The following is a 17,401-nucleotide window of genomic DNA, read 5'->3' as shown; positions in this document are numbered from 1 at the left end:
CTACCAAGTAGGGGTGAAATCGGGTCAGATCTCACCCTTCCCATATCCTAACCCACATTTTATAATCGGAATCGAGTCGGACACGGATAGTGTCGAATACGGATATAAGTTCGGGTAATATCGGACAAAAATATGGGCCGAATACGTACCCAAACGGATACGGACACTCTCGGTTACAAATACTTATTCGGATATCAAGTCGAAGAAACAATCATAAATACCATATAGATAATAACCATTCAACAAATCTATATATCCATAATGCGATTATATTAGGTCATTAGGGGCTTAGGAAACAAGACACGGTAGTACAGTACGTGACAGGCTCACAGCCACAAGCTAAAAGTAGTACAGTACGTCAGACAGCCACATGCCAAAATATCACCAATTCTTCATAACGGAGACTTATAGTCATTACAGTCACAGGCTCACAGCCACATAGTACTCCAGTACATAATACCATAATACTCAGAAACATGTCTTGCCAAATGCCAACCAGGAAACATCACCATTTCACAAGAGTCTTGAGCCAACCAGGAAACACAAACCATTTCACGTAAACCATATTTAAGGACAAGACACTCAAATCATCAGTAGGAGACGACGACTGGCGCACACGGCTGTCACGGCAGGCCTGCACACGGCAGGACGGCACGACGGAGATGGCGACCGACGCAGGCCGTGCAGCAACGGTGGTGACGAGCACCGTGGGAGCCGGCGCGGTGACGGAGCGGCGCCGCCGGCGCGGGTGGCGCCGCTGGCAGCCGTCGCAAGGGCGCGGCCGCGGCAGGAGCCAGGAGGAGACGCCGTCGCCGAGAGCCCGTGACGGCAGGAGCCAGGAGCCGCCGCCGCCGCCCAGCAATAGGAACAGACGAACAATCACTCCACTCGGTCTCCTCATCTCTCTCCTATTTCCTCGGGTTAGCAATAATATTGGGCCGGTGAGTTTTGGGCCTGGTTGTTGGCTTTTTGGCTAGCTTGCCTCAAATCTGGTTGGTTGGTTGTACGGACTACGTGATACGGGTACTATCCGTATATATATTCGGGTAGTATCCGTATTTTTTTACCGAATAATCCGTATCCGTCGGATACTGCGCTCCTGAACCCGATCTCATATCCACCAAAAATAATCCGTATTTGAACCCTATATCCGTATAAAATTTCGGGTACCCGAATTTCTGACCCGAATTTATCCCGAATTAATACGGTCGGGCGGTCAGGCGGGAAATACCCGTCTCGTTTTCACCCTTACTACCAAGCTGCTAGGTACGTACATGCATGCAGTTTAGATGTACCATTTAGAGCACGCATATTTTTTAGTATTTAAACACGTATACCCGTATATTGGGTATGTGTGACGACGTATCAATGATTCTATTTGGGTATATACCGGTTTAAACACACATACTAGGTATATACCCTTAAAACTGCATATTTTGTTAACATACATATTTTTAGTTGGTATATACCTATCTAAATGCGCGTAAAAAAATTGATTTTTCAAAAAGCTTTTTTTTAACTGAATTTGAAACTAGCTAGACCTTTTAGTTAAGTTTTTTTTTCTACTGTAGCTAGGTAGCTGACAAATTAGTTACTTGTAGATGTAGGTATATGCCTTGTTTGTTGTGTTTTCTAGTTAATTAGGTATATACCTATCTAAATGCACCTGAAACAAAATTGATTTTCCATGAAGCTTATTTTTTCCTTTGAACTGAATTTGAAATATGCTAGGCCTTTTAGTTAAGTATTTTTTATACTCTAGCTAGGTAGCTAACCAGATGTAGATGTAGGTAGGTATGTGACGTATCATGATTCTATTTGAGTATATACCGGTTTAAACACACGTACTAGGTATATACCCTTAAAAATGCATATTTTGGAAAAAAAATACATATTTCTAGTTGGTATATACCTATCTAAATGCGTGTGAAAAATAATTTGATTTTCAAGAAGCTTATTTTTTTTCTTAGAACTGAAATTGAAACTAGCTAGGCTTTTTAGTTAGGTAGCTGACCACATGTTGTAGATGTAGGTATAAGCCTTGTGTGCTGTGTTTTCTAGTTAATTAGGTATATACCTATCTAAATGCATCTGAAACACACACAATTTTGCATGAAGCTTTTTTTTTCTTGAACTAAATTTGAAATTTGCTGGGCCTTTTAGTTAAGTATTTTTCTACTCTAGCTAGGTAGCTGACCAGATGTAGATGTAGGTATATAAGCCTTGTGTGGTACGTATATCCTGCCCATGTAGATGAATTTTAGGTTCTGATATTTATGGAATAGTGGGATAGTAGATACACCATCCCAAAAAAAAAAAGCAATGAATCTAGACATAGAGTATGTTTAGATTTATTGTACTAGGAGGTGTCACATCGTAGTACGAGGTTGAGTTTTTTTTGGGACGGAGGGAGTATATACATAGTACCAAAATACTTCGTATTAATTTGAATGACCGTGGAATAATTTTTTTTAATGAACATGGATATTAAGAGTATTTTAAACACACAATTATGAAATATTATTAAACTAGGTATAATATATTCTAGAGTACAAACTAATAAATTGGGCAAGGATGATGAATTGGGACCTCATGGTTCCAGGAAATCAAGATTTGAAGTACGTTCATATACCCACTGAAATGCATATTTTGGAAAAATACCCATTTCTAGTTGGGTACGCACCTGTCTAAATGCGCGTGAAAAAAAATTGATTTTTCAGATAACATAGTTTGGGTAAATTTAGTCAATGTGGGAACTTATGTTTAAGTACTACAGGTTGGGTATTCTATGCCTAGTATAGTTAATGTATGTATTGACGTGTATCTGTATATATAGTATCTCCCACACATGCAAAACTAGCGCTTCCCATCAGTATAGCATACTCCATCCGTTTCACAGTGTAGGTCATTCTAACATTTCCCACATTCATATTCATGTTAGTGAATATAGACATATATATCTATTTAGATTCATATTACCATTGATATAAATATGAAAAATGCTAGAATAATGACTTACATTTTGAAACGGAGAAAGTAGTTTGAAAAATCCTTTCGTTATATAACTGTGGCTAATTAAGTATGCGACAAAATATACCTAATGCCGACGCAATTGAACCATGGAACTTTGAAACTTCCGTTAAATTTCGAAAGTATGATTGGATATTTTGCGAGTTGAGTGTGGTGAAACCTGTCTGACTGAATCTATTCGTCTTAATATTAGTGCTTCACATTTAAAATTATTATTCTTTCAGTGATCAGTGATAAGTGATTAACACAAATGTTTAAAACTAGCTGTTTTTTCTTATTCTAGAAAAATCTGTGGTCATATAGATGCGATCAAAGGTATCCGACACAAGTTTTTTTTTATACTCTAGAATTATTGTATATTCAAATTAGTTTTCAAGTTAATTTGAATAACAGCCTACTAGCTCCTAGTGCGTGCATCCAACTAGTGCTTCTTCTTCCTACGACCATCTTCTCCTGATCATCCTGCGGCAGCATATGTGTACAGTCATTGGATCACTATAGGAGGATGAACCAACAACTTAATTATTAGTAGGATCCATCCCCGTCTTAAGGTCTTGACAAACAAAGAAAATTGTCAGTACTCAACCTGCAAAACAGTTGAACCGGAACCCGCCAAAATATAAGAATAGATTAAAATAAATTACACATGAAACCACGTCATCGCCGGTGACGGCAGCGACGAACCTCCTCACGGGGAAACCGGCAGTGACGACGACGAACCTCACGGACGACCGGGGTGCCGGCGACGAATCTCACAGACAACCGATGGCGCATAACGGCGTGGCGACGAAGCTAGCGACTGGCGACGGCAACGAAACCTCGCCGACGAACCGGCAGCGATGAACCTCGCGGACGACCGGCGGCGTCCCGGCATGGTGCAAGCTCGCAGCAACACGAGGGTAGAAGTACTCCCGGCCGGCGGAGCGCATGCAGCTAATTAAATTGTAAAATTTTGAGTATCGTTGGATGGTTTATATATATACGTGCAAAAAAAAGAAAAATTCCATATAAATGGAAAAGAAATCAATTCAACGTAATTAACGGGGCTGAGTTTTTGGACGATCTATGATATAGAAACATAATGACATTCAAAATCCGTACGTCCTTTGGAAATACATGCATGCGAATTAAAAATGGAATGGTACCTGATGCAAATCTTTCCTAACGGGTTAAATGGATTAAACCCACTAATTCGTTCAATACTCTGGTTTTAAAAAGCACGCATTCTAAAGCAAATGGACGGTGGATTAAGTTGGAGCCTGGGCTCCATGGTGCACCAGTTAATATATATAGAGAGAGAGAGACCACGAAAATATTTACAGGAAGTATAACTGTATAAGAGTAAATATTAGCAGGAAGTATATGCTGATGTTTTTCGTGGGTATGTGCTGTGGAGTATGTACTGGTGCTGTACTAAATGCTGATTGTTGCTGCTGTTCTGAAATGCTGCTGCTGCCTGCTGCTGATTGCTGCAGATGTTCTAAAATGTTGATTGCTGCAACTGTTCTGAAATGCCGCTGAAACGATGCTGAAGTGCTGCTAAATTGCTACTGATTGCTATTGAAATAAATCTGGATGCATTTATCAGTTATCAGTTTTTTTTGCGGCAGAAGAGCTGTACATGATCAACAACTTGTCGTTTGGCTAGGGATCAACGGATCAATGATATTGGCTAGGGGATTACCTCCTTGATAACACGAATAGCTACAGTATGCTCTTAATGTTTCGTTTTTCAACAGATTAAGATAAGAACAGCAGTCCGATCGCGACGAACTATGAGGCGGCTCCGCCTGCGGGCAGGGGAAGAGGAGTATCGGGTGTTCGTACATGGAGAGGGGAGAGGCCGATCAACTATCAAGTGGTCCCACCATACTTATATGGCAAACCAACAAATTATTGGGATTTAATTTTTAGGTTTCTCTTGGAGGAGGGAGTGGTTGTTGAGCCCAATTTTTATTTTGATAGTCCTAATTTAGAATTTTCGGGAGTTAAATATTAGGAAACTGTTGGGCATGCTCTTACCCTACCTTAAAAACGGAGTCATTCTCTTTCCATCCCCTTCTTCCACCACGCGCCCACACACTTAGCACAAGTAAGTAAGTAAGTAAGTAACAACTGGATCTAAATGTTTTATCCCGGTCACACTTATACGGACATGGCCCGTTACAATGTAGGGGCATATTATATTAGTTTTAAAAAAACAAAATAGGTAAGACTGAATCAATACTACTATATATAAAAGATAATAGCAGTTGCAGTGATTCTGACATCAGCCCAACATAATTGCTTTTGCATGTTGTACAAATTATTTCATGATATTTTATAATATTATGTAATAGTTTATTTTATTTTTAATCAAGTGAATACACATATATTCAAATAAGTATGAGTATTTTATCCATAGCAAAGCATGAATATTATGCTAGTTTATAAAAAAAAATATCCGTAAGACTATATAAATTTGTTGAGTTGCGCATTGTGTTCATATATTAATGACTACTCCATATCTGACATTATTAAAAGAACCTGCCGACAAAATAAGATATTTATTAGACATGTTTGACACCAGAGATAACAGAATGTTTGTTTTAAACAAGCTGTTCAATTCAGATTACAGAGCACGATGATCACACAACGTTGATCTTTTACAAGAAAGAAAGAAAGTGAAACGATAGATGCACAGGTGAACTTTTACAATGCACTACTGCTCGATCACTCGCCAATGCAATGCTCACAAGTAAAGAAATGCATGTAGTACAGAAGAGGATTACAATTCGAAAATAAAAACGCACTCGCTCGCGCATGCAGATAGAAATCAAACGTAAATATTATATGCATGTATAATTAAGCACAATCTTTTTTAATTAGCTAGCAAGATGATTAAGCTAGCGCTTGCGGATGGAGCAGGCGGCCAAGATGACGAGGAACATGAGGATGACGACGGTGAGGAAGGAGGCAACGACGGATCCGCTGGTTCGCTGGCAGAAGCCGTGGAACTGCATGCATATGGCCACCCAGTTCGCCCGCAGGTTGCCGTTGTGCGCCAGGTCCACGATCGCCGCCGCCGCAGACGCCGCCGCCGTCAGCATCGCCGCCATGATCTGCAGTACACGCATCAAATCAATTCTCAACAGGAGCCAAATCTATCGATCCAAAGAAACCATTTCATTGCTTAGATTAAGATACATACCATGTCGCAGACGAGCAGGAGAAGCCTGAGGCCGATGGTCTGAGGCCTTATCACGAGGACGGCGGAGAAAGGGAGGGACAGCACCAGGTACCCTGCCACGATCGCGTTCGCCACCAAGAAGAACCTGCAAAGCATATGCATCCGATCATCATCATCATCAGTTTGAATGGCATAATCGATGGTTAATTTGGGTGATCGAGTTGGATGTGTGATGATATGTGATTCTGACAGGAAGGCCGGGAAGTCATCGAATCTGGCGCGGAACTGGTAGAACTCGGTGAAGACGGAGAGCGTCTCGTCGGACGTGCCGGTGGAGATGGCCGCCGCCAGTGCGGGGCCGAAGGCGGCGATCCGCAGGATGAAGTCGAGGAACGCGAGGCACCGGCTGCCGCGGTGGTGGTCGCCGCGCCGGAAGAACGGGATGCCGACCTTGCGTGGCGCCACCGCGGGAGCCGCGGCGGGCGCAGCAGCAGCAGCAGCAGGGACGGCGGAGGAGGTGGCCGGGGCCTTGCCATGGTGGTCGTGGATGGGGATGCTGACGGCGGCAGGCTCGCCGGAGCTCATGATTGATAGCTAGTTTGATTAGCTTTTGCTACAGGTTGGCTGCGAGATAGTAAAGTGGTTTTGGCTGCGAGATGAGAGCTGTGCACGAGTTGCATCTGCATGAATAGATGAGATGGATTTATAGGTAAGTTTTGTGCAGAGGTTTGTGCAGCGGGTAGGGTGGTGTGGTTCGTGGACAGAGTGAGTGTGCGAGATAAAGCGGAGTCGCCGAGTTAAGAGTGGTTGACAACTGCTACGCGAAGCGGCTGGGCATAGTAGCAACAGATGCACTAGTCGCTAGTGGCGTTCGTTGACACACGGAATAAACAAAAGCTTTGGGTCAGTAGTAACGTACCGAAATCGATTGCAAGTGCAGCAGAATGGTGTTTCATTCGTGCGTGCATTGTGCGCTGCGCTGGCAGCGGCAGCCGCAATATTGCCGTAAGCCTGGATGTAGGAGTACCCTGTCCTGCTTGGCTCCAGCGCCGAGCTAGGAAAAACTCCCAGCTTTCTCGGTTTCCTGAGCCTCTCATGCTGGGGGAATTTCGAGCACGTCATACTGACTAAACTCAAGCCTACGCAGCGCGTCTGTGCAGGATCCGGCTACCAATCTCGCCGTGGCGAGCCAACACAGTAACGCAGTCCGGTTTTAGATGCGCCAGCGCCCTCTACACCTTCGTTGTGTTTGCCGTTCGATCGATCACGCTGCCACCACCAGCAATGCCGTCTCCCAGCATTAGTGACCACCAGCAACTCCAGTTCTTACCGAAGCTCAAGCGGCATTACCGGTTTACTCGTCAAAGGGACGCACACATCAGAGGTTTTAGTTGACCGTTATATTCTAGTACCAAATTGAGCAGCACAGCATTAAACTGGACCGGGGGTGATGAGCCCGTCCAAGATTTGCAAATGAACCAAGCCCTTCAACACTGCCAATTTCCGCCTGACAAGAATTCCACGATTTTCTCTAGAATATACCAATGGGGGCTAACACATATGAAACAAAACCAAAAAGAAAAGAAAAATGACCTGGAGAAAACACAACGCTTGCTGTACAAGTTTACACGCCTACCAGCAAGATTGACATGTACATCAACAACGCCTTTTGATAACAATCCCTTTTTTTTTTCGTTTTCCCATTTTCTTGGGTAGGAGGAACCAAGACCAAGTTTTGCCCTTCCCCCATCAATGTCGTGTCTGCAGGACTTATTCACCTTCAATGTCTTTGCAATCTCTTTCAGGGCCTCTGCTGTCGCTTTCTTCCATATATACATCCTACATGAACATATGGACGAGGGACGACCTTCCGCACGTGCAAATCAGAACAAGGTTAAAGAAACCCCTAGCCAAATTGACAAATGAACAACAGCTGCTTCCATGTCCAATGATTGTTCACACCAAAACACCTGCCACAAGCAGAATGACGGTGAATTAAAAGAGATGGCAAACAATACCTCACTTATATTAATGTTTTCCTTCCAAATATCAATTGTTCATAGAACATCTTAAGCCTGTTCTAAGTAAGTTCAAATAACAGTATTTCAGGTTGCATATAAGTTTTTTCCGAGTGATGGCACTGATGGATTTAATGGCTACACCAGTAAATGCCATTTGTGACCAAATATGGTAGCAGATTTGGTGTTAGTGTTATGAGCCACAATATGGCAACAGAAACTGCATTGCACAAAGATGTTTACAACCTTATGATTAACCTAGTAGCTAAAGTCAAATTCATCACATTTATCCAAACACTGAACTTATACTGATTACTTGGGCTACTGAGTTACTTCAGTAGTAGGACTTGTTAGAAGCATATACCTGAAGTTATGTGCATTTTCTGAACTACAAATTTGTTCAGTCATATTCAATGTCCACTGCTGCTACTTGTCTCATGGGCACAACCATCCTTGATTGCTTCTTGAGCTTCATTCTCCATGCCTAAAGAAAGCAGAGCAGCAGCCTGAAGATAAAATGCAGTTGGCCATGTTGGAGATATTACTAGCGCTTGCATCGCATCACTGAGAGCTTGTTCTGCCTTGTCATTCATCAGATATGACAGGCAACGCCGCGCATAAATGGTCGGAGAAACCATCGTACCAACTTCAATGAACTGCATACAACAAATGGGAGCAAAGTCAAAAATAGCTGTGAGGATTAAAAGTTTTTCCTTTTCAATGGACTGATGGTGTTTACAGATAGTCACACGGTCCAGAAATTGTTGTTTTCACATACACTTTTTTTTTTTAAAAAAAAAGACTAAATGGAACTGTTCATACTATGTTGAATACTAATTACATTTGATCATGCAACTCTCCTGACACTTCTCACAAACCCATATAGAATATAAACACAGATGCAAAATCAACCTGAGAATAACAGTCAATTGCAGAAGAGAAGTCCTTTTGTCGAAAAGCATTGTCACCCTTCTTCTTTGAGTTCAATGTATCTTGCATTTGATTGGTCCACATCTGAAATGAGAGCTGCAGCAAACAAGGAAAACAATGGATCATGCAACAGCATAACAATATAACGAGGATGGTTGCTAAATCATTCAGCATGACAAAGTTTCAACTACGTATATAACTACTCACAATATCCGACTGACAACTGGTTTCACATCGTCACATGCTGCAACTATGTAAATGTCACACTCAGAATATTTGGTGACTTTCCAACTGACTATTTTGCTTTAACACACTGGAACTAAGGAGATGACAAGCAGATCAGCATAAAATCATGTCAACTATAGTTGCTCTAGGATCAAAGTGAAATGAACATGAAGAGAATTCTTACACTAAAATGTATTCCAACAGACATCTAAAAAAGCAAAATGCAATCAGCATGCCATCGATAACAATATTTCTTGAGGTAGGACATAAAAGATGCAATGAGCCCATGAGGACTAACAGTACAAATGATTTTATAGAAAAGATTCGCTTGCTTGTAAATTCTGAGAATGCTCCATCAAGATTGACATACAAACAAAGATTCTCATGAAAAGACCACACAAATCATACTGGCAATGATGTCAAACCCTAAAGAAAGTAAAGAAGAGGGGAAAAAAAACTAAAACCTCATTTGCTGTTCCCTCATCATCCTTGTAGCCCGTCTTTTCTAGGATTTCATGTATTGCTGTCAGATCCTTTCTGGAACAAGCTTCAGCAAGAGGAGAAAGAAGCAATGACTGAACAGATGTTGCACCACCACGGGGTATATCCATCAGTTCATAAGATGGAGTCTGCAAAATATTTCAACATTACTGCAATTACAATATTATAGAACTTCAAGTCCAATGAGGATGCCAAAATCACCCTGTTATAATATTTTGATAGATTAACTTTCAAGCTGAGAATAAAAAATGTACACAAGCATAAATGGCGTCAGTCGTGGAAAGGTTAGGGAGGGACTAAATATATGAAGAGTTTAGATATAGAAATAACTAATTTGGATATATAGGTTGAAATAGAACAAATTGAAATTCATGGCGTAATTTTCTCAACATAATTTTAGGAGACCTGAACTCAACAGTGCCATAGTGAGAAAGGGAAGTGGAAAGATATTCACCTCAAGATCCTTCTGAAGAGGAGCCAATGCTTGCACCAGAGATCTTACATTAGGTCGTTCACGAGGTTCATAGTGCAGGCATCTTGAAGCTAATCGCACTAGTTCTGTCCCTTCCTCATTTGAAAATTGACCCTCTAAACAGGAGTCTGTCAGCATGTTAAAATTCCGATCTCGAATCAGGTCAAGGGCCTGTCATATTTGCACTCATATTAGTTAGTCTGTTGAAGATGAAGATATGCGAAGCCAAGTCTTATTTATTGCTGTATCCATTGTTCTAAGTAGCAGCCTTAATGACCTTGATAGTGCGATAAAGGTCCTTATAGTGGTCCAAAGAAAAGGTTATCTTTTACTTAGATTCCTTGAGAATATTATTTTTCATCCTTCAAAAGTCTAAACAAATAAGTAGTATTGACACATTGTGAATGACATAATGTATATATGAAATATTTAGGATTCATATTTATGCTTTTATTATTGTATGTACATATTTATATTTTTAAATTGCTAAACTTCTTTCAAGGATGCATATAGAAAAAAAAATATATTCAGTCATGACAGGATGCAAAAGCAGGAAGTGTAAAATGGTGCTAGATGAAATAAAGCTCAAAGGCATACATGGCTAGGAGGAATATGCTTCCCACTAAGAACATCCAAAAGCAAGGTACCAAAGCTGTAAATGACACTCTCAGGTGTGATACGTCCTGCAGGTAAACCAAAAGAGTGAGTGAGACAAATTGTAATGTAAAAGTAACAAGACTTCATATTTTACAGCAGTTGAACACTTGAACTTAGACACAATTGACCAAATATGAATTCACCACCAAGCACAATGAGGGGGGGGGGGGGGGTTCTAGATGTACAATTCTGCTAAAATCAAACCAAACGTCATTTAAAAGGATAGAAGCACTACGAAAATCATTACGGTTCAAACTGTAAGAATCCAATGTAGGAAGTTATGAAAATGCTGCAAAAATTTAACATAATTTCAAACCACGTAGTATTGGAATGCTCCAGAGAAAAGTTGACCCTACTAACTTTAAAGGTTAAAGGATAATAAGATTCAAACCAGGGTATGCAACAACGTTATTAGACGACCAGAAAGATCATGTGCAGATTATAACACTCACAAAGAAAGACTAATTAAGCTTTACGATGTTTGAAAAGTAAGAAGGTACCAACCAGTTCTCATGTACTCTGGAGGAGTAAACGCCAGATTGGTACTGTAGCTTTTACCATCTCGACTGTTCTTCATGAGGCCAAAACATGAAAGCCTAGGGTTACAGTCCTGTGCCATGTAAACAACATAGAAATGTTACAAAACACACAGATGATCACGTTACAAAAACAATCTATATGATACTCACATCATCAAAGAGAACTCTGTAGGCATTAAGATCATGGTACAGAGCACGCCCCTTGCTGGTGCAATATTCTAAAGCCTCAGCCAGATAGAGAACAACTCTTAATCTCATGGGCCATTTCATTGCTTGCGCCTCCCCTGGGAAATCATACAATAATAAGTTTGAAATATTACATCAATTTCAAGATTGCTGGTATTGCATCATTAATAATGCAAGACATTATAAAAGATGTATGGCAGGAAATGCAGTTTCGATTGTTGGAAAAAGTATGTCAAGGAATCTCCCCGAAAGTTCAGATGCATTGGTGAACTTAGAGGCCAAAAAGAAAGCTCCAATACAGAGTACACGAGTCTTTGAGGTGCACATATAGTCTTCTCTCACGTGGCAAGTACTAATTGTCATGGTGAACAGTGTTATGAAAAGAAATTAAAGCAGCATGTCCAATTTACTCTCAGTTGCTACTCTAGATATCCTATTTATATATGATGCGGAAATGTAACCATGAACAGAACCCAGTTACTAATTGATGTGATGACAGCAACATAAAAGTTCTAAGGCATGCGACAAGAAATGCATGGCAACTCACAATGGAAAAGATGCTTCGCTAGTGTGTCATTGGGCATGTATTCTGCAACAAGCAATCTCTCGTCACCTTCGCAGCAACAGCCAAGCAAATTTGCTAACCTTTTGCTCCGAAGTTGTCCAACTGATTTAGCTTCTTCCTGAAGCATAGTTGTTTCCACCAAAAGGATTATTAGATGATCTTAGAGAATTTACCACAAAAATATATGGGTAATCAAACAAAAAGTTGAGTCAACAAATAGGAAGTAGATTCCACCATCCACTCACACAACAAAATGCCATCAATATGGAAAATGGGCTGCTTAAAGTTGTGGAAGAAAACCTCTATACTTGCCATTTTAATAGTATGTACAATAGCAATCAGAAACAAATGGCATGGTGGTGAATTAACATGTGACAGTTAGCAAAATAACAAGGCATATAAAGCATTGTCCACGGGAAGAGCTAGAACTAATGCAGTCAAAAATACATAATGTTAACAACAGGTAATAGTAAGTTTATAATTACTGAGACACTAACTCACACATAGCAATTAATGGAGTGATGTAGCAATCAAACATGTAATCCACAAAATGATGGTGCTACTAGCTGTAATGATTGCTGTCTGATACTTGTTTAGTATTGGAATCTAATAATCATACCAAAAAAGATATGTTGTGCAAACAGTTGGCAGATGCCACAATTTGAACTGCAAGCCATCATATTCCACCCAAAAGCCAAATAAGTAAAGAACAAGCATGCATATCATCTCAGGAACAGGTACACATCAACAACCTCCATGATAAGAGACAACCCAAACCTAGAAACCAATTCATGCACTTATAAATAGAACAGAATCTACCATTCCCACAATAACCACCACGTACCCAACTACCATTGGCACCAAGCAAACGCACATCGTTAGCAATGCAAAAGGGTTAAGGTGAAGACAATAGGATACCAAGAACTGCCGCGGGTCAGGCCATGCAGAACGGTTGAACCTCTTCACAGCGATGCGACGCTGCGCGTCGAGCTTCCCCTTGTACACCACATTGGGCGCCTTCTCACCATGCTCAGACACGATGTTCTCCACCGCAAAGCCTGAGGTGGCCAGCCTCAGCTGCTCGAAGGAGAATTCCTGAAAGGCCGGCAGCTCATACGACTCCCCATGGTCCTCCTCCGCTACAGATAAACATGTATTCCGCTCAAATTACTCCATTACCACAAGCTTGCAGCCAAAAATCACTCGAAGATGCAGAACTAACAAAACTAATCAGCACCCCCAAATCACTAGCAGAAACGCTATATAATATGTAAACAGGCGCACATAAATCAGAAATAGTTTGACCATAATAACGCAGATATCACCACCAAATGGATAGGTGGAACAGATTAATGGCTACTGGAGTCAGTTTAACAACGTTCCAAATGCGGAGATGTCGACCCAATTTAACGAATTAATGGCCATATCTAGGCGAAAATAGAGCAAACTCGGGGGACAAATAAAAAGTAAGATCGCGAGCGCCCACAGCTTCTGGAAAAGGGAAAGCGAGCTCCAAAAATAGCAGCAGAAAAAGGGGGAAAGATAGATAGATGGATGGATAGATAGAGCATTCTGGAAGGCGCAGAGAAGCATATCACGCACCCGTCTTCTCCGAGCTCTCGACGACGACTCCATGGTGCTGCGAGCGGCAGCAGCAGCAGGCCACCGCCTTGGACACGCGCCCGCCCATTTCGATCAGCAGCCCGCCCCCCTGCAGGAAGCGAACAGAGCAGCACACCCTGAGAAAGGAGACGCGAAGCAACGGCAGCGGCGCAGAATTCGAACCCCCCCGCGCGCAGCGACCGCCGTTGGGTGCTCGGATCTGCTCGCGCGGCCGAATCGAGAGGCGCGGCGCGGCGGCGGCGGCGGCGGCGGCGGCGCGACCACTCCAACCTGAGCAAGCAACCGGAGCGGCGCCGCGGCGTGGAGGAGGGGGGGAGACGGGGGCCGGATTGGATTGGATCTCTCTCTCTCGCGGCGCGGCCTCTCTTGGGGTTGGAGGGGTTGGGGTTGAGGCTGGCTGGCTGGGTGGCCGCCGCTGCAGCAACTATTATTCGCTAATACCGCTACAACCCCGTTGCTAATGAATGGGGTTTATTTCGCCGGGAATATTATCGTTGCCGTTGCTGCAGCTGGAGTATTATTAATTAATCAATTAGTTATTTAACTATTACTATCATTTGTTTATTTATTTATTTATTTATACCGACATGCCTGCGCTGTACTGGGTAACTGGGACAACGGGGTTGGTTGCGTCGTGATTACGAGCTCTGAATTTAATCCCGCGCGCGGTAATTACCTACTCTGCTGTTTGGCAGTAAAACGCCACGGGCAAGTTGGCCAAATTGGGTGCGTTTCCAACACCGGGAAGCGCGACTATTCGTGGTAGTTCGTGTGCTGCTCCAGTAACCGCACGCCGGCCGCTGCGTGCCGTCGCCGGGCTGGACACACACACGGCCACCGCATCTATCAAAAAAAAAAGTATAAAAGCCGTACTAAATGTTTATATTTTTTGTTTTGCTTGTACTGGTTTTTCTCCTGATAAATCATACTCCCAGCTAGCTGATATACGAGCTGGAATGGAACTTGGAAGCTATAGGTAGGAGGAGCAGGTTGCATCTGATGATGATGATGATGAGAAAAGTCTAGTTAATTTGTTCTCGACTCGTGCACACGCACGTTTGCGTTGGCAGACGAAATGATGAAAAGAGACTCGGACGCTTTCTCTTTCTGCCAGCCTCAGTACGTGCGAGTGAGCGATATGCGGGGACCAAATCTTCGTATAAAAAATATACTCCATATGCGGCATCTTTGTGTGCCTGTGCGCTACTACAACAAACCAGCAGGTAATTTTATTCTATCCAACTTGCGTTTTCTGCAGGTTTGGTTTGACCACAGTTCAAATGATAGTAAACTAGATAAACATCACTGTTACTAGTAGCGAATACAGTATGCTTCTGACTTGGCAATCGATCACAAAAGTCAAAATCGTTGTGTGAACCGACCGATATTAGCTTGTACTGTATGTGTACACGCTACGACATGTACGTAAGTACGTTCAGACAGGCAGCATCAAGTCGTCCTGTACATGGCCGTGCATCTTTGCAATAAAATTGCTGCTTACCAGTATTAATTAACTCGACGATGACAAACCGGAATTAATGTCCATAAAACAAATAAATCAAGCTGCCAAAAAGCGAAAGCGATGCTGCAAGGAAGAGAGCAGAGCAGTAGCTATCCCGCCTGTGGATAAAAGAAACGAAAAGAATGTTGAGATTGGCATGGATCGATCGATCCGTCAAAAGCCAACCTACGACAAGAGAAAATGGCGCGGCAACTTACCTTTTTTTATTTTTAATTTTCTTTTTGGGGGTGAATGGCGCAGCAACTTTGGTGAGGTCATGAGACTGATTGTTCGGCAAAACCAGACCAACCAAACGGAGGGAAGCCCAATCAAGTTCGCTGTTTACACGTAACGTAAGTAGTAGTATTTGTCGCTGACGAGTGTTTAGACGGTTGATCATGTGCTCCACATCTTTAAAAATGTGTTTTCTCAACGAAATTCTAAATTCTATTGCATTGTTTGAACCAAAATTTATTTTATTATTTTTTAAAAAAAATAATATTTGATTTACCTTATCAAACAAACAAATAATTCGTTGCAAGCCGATCGGAGTCGGCCAGGCCGTTAATTCCGTTCGGTGCTGCAGAGCTGAACTGGCGGGCAAGCCAAGCGGCTGTTAATCGGGCCCCACTGAGCCAAAAGCGAACAGGTCGATTTGATCTGTAACCTGCGTGTCCGCTCCCGCGATGCGCTGCATCACTACAGGAGTAAAATTTTCAGGTGGTGTTCTTTTCTTGCACAAATGAAGATGAAATTTAAGTTTTTTACGTTGATTGATTAAGTTTTAATTATTATAAACTTAAAAAATATATTAATATGATATTTTAGAGCAACCTTCATATAAAAAGTTTTCGCACGAAACATGCCGTTTAGCAGTTTGAAAAACGTACCACGAAAATCTTAATATTCATTCATTTCTTGTTGGAGAAAAGAGCAGGACCATAAGTTAGCGGCTGATTCGTCGTGCAGCTACTGTTGTGCTTGTTATCATCATGCTACTCCCTCTGTTTCAAAATGTTTGACATCGTTGACTTTTTAGTACGTGTTTGACCATTCGTCTTATTCAAAAATTTTAAGTAATTATTTATTCTTTTCATATCATTTGATTCCTTGTTAAATGTATTTTCATGTACACATCTAGTTTTACATATTTCACAATTTTGTTTGAACAAGACGAATGGTCAAACATGTGCTAAAAAGTCAACGGTGTCAAACATTTTGAAACGGAGGGAGTATATCGCTATGCAGCGGATCAGTCGATCATATTGGATTTTATTAAGCTATATGAAGCTAGCCAGGTATACCAAAAGGAACGGGGCTTTTTAACTATTTGCCACTTTTAGATTTGTCAATTAACTATTTGCTACTCCTATCTCAATGACATGTGGGTCCACATGTGCCTATGACATATGGATCCAGTGACAAATAGTTAATTGCCACATCTAAAAGTGGCATATAGTTCAATATCTCCAAAAGGAACATCTATTTTTCTGAGGAGGTATAGTACTCCTAGGCTGGCGGTTGCACGAATGCTCCCAAACCAAATCAGAGTTCAACGTTTTTTCATTATTCTCATACCTAGTACTACTACTCCTGCTGCTGTATAAGGCTCCCATCGGATGGCCTAATAAATCAAAGAAAAAGCCAATTTTTAAATTTTTAAACTTTAGTTTAAGATTGATTTTGAGATATTTTCGACGTAGTTTCTTTTTTAGCATTGGCTTTTAAGTCACCAAGAATATAAATATAAAAGTTTTACCTATAAATTCACTTTTTTTCCCTAGCTTATTAGGGAAAAAGCCAAACAATGGAACCTTAAAGTTATAGCAGTAGCAGTAAGGACACTTGCTTGATGCTTTTTATTATTTTTCTTCTCAAAATCGGAAGAGGAGATCGAGCTTGACGAAGTTGCCAATCGGCATTGTTTACACCTTATCAGAAGTTCAGAACGTCAGCTAAATTAGCATAGATGTCTATCTAGACAG

At 41.5% G+C, this 17,401-nt stretch overlaps 2 protein-coding genes across 2 annotated transcripts; both read right to left on the bottom strand.

Annotated features, from left to right (window-relative positions):
• Positions 1–5,567: 5,567 nt before the first annotated feature.
• On the bottom strand, positions 5,568–6,887 carry LOC127771771 (casparian strip membrane protein 1). The gene is made up of 3 exons (XM_052297705.1): positions 6,450–6,887; positions 6,221–6,344; positions 5,568–6,131 (listed from the first exon to the last, which is right to left on the bottom strand). Exons 1-3 carry the CDS (start codon positions 6,782–6,784, stop codon positions 5,916–5,918), a joined length of 675 nt encoding a protein of 224 aa, XP_052153665.1. The 5' UTR covers positions 6,785–6,887; the 3' UTR covers positions 5,568–5,915.
• A 778-nt stretch (positions 6,888–7,665) lies between these two features.
• LOC127770705 (probable serine/threonine-protein kinase BSK3) lies at positions 7,666–14,345 on the bottom strand. The gene is made up of 12 exons (XM_052296517.1): positions 14,186–14,345; positions 13,895–14,003; positions 13,211–13,431; positions 12,275–12,410; positions 11,692–11,825; positions 11,507–11,612; positions 10,943–11,028; positions 10,328–10,516; positions 9,837–10,001; positions 9,130–9,243; positions 8,582–8,873; positions 7,666–8,169 (listed from the first exon to the last, which is right to left on the bottom strand). The coding sequence occupies exons 2-11, from the start codon at positions 13,980–13,982 to the stop codon at positions 8,628–8,630; spliced, it is 1,485 nt and encodes a 494-aa protein (XP_052152477.1). The 5' UTR covers positions 13,983–14,003; positions 14,186–14,345; the 3' UTR covers positions 7,666–8,169; positions 8,582–8,627.
• Between the last annotated feature and the right edge of the window lie 3,056 nt (positions 14,346–17,401).

This window comes from Oryza glaberrima, chromosome 4 (genome assembly GCF_000147395.1).
Source record: "Oryza glaberrima chromosome 4, OglaRS2, whole genome shotgun sequence".
Classification (NCBI taxonomy): Eukaryota; Viridiplantae; Streptophyta; class Magnoliopsida; order Poales; family Poaceae; genus Oryza; species Oryza glaberrima.
This window is presented reverse-complemented; position numbering and strand designations above follow the sequence as displayed.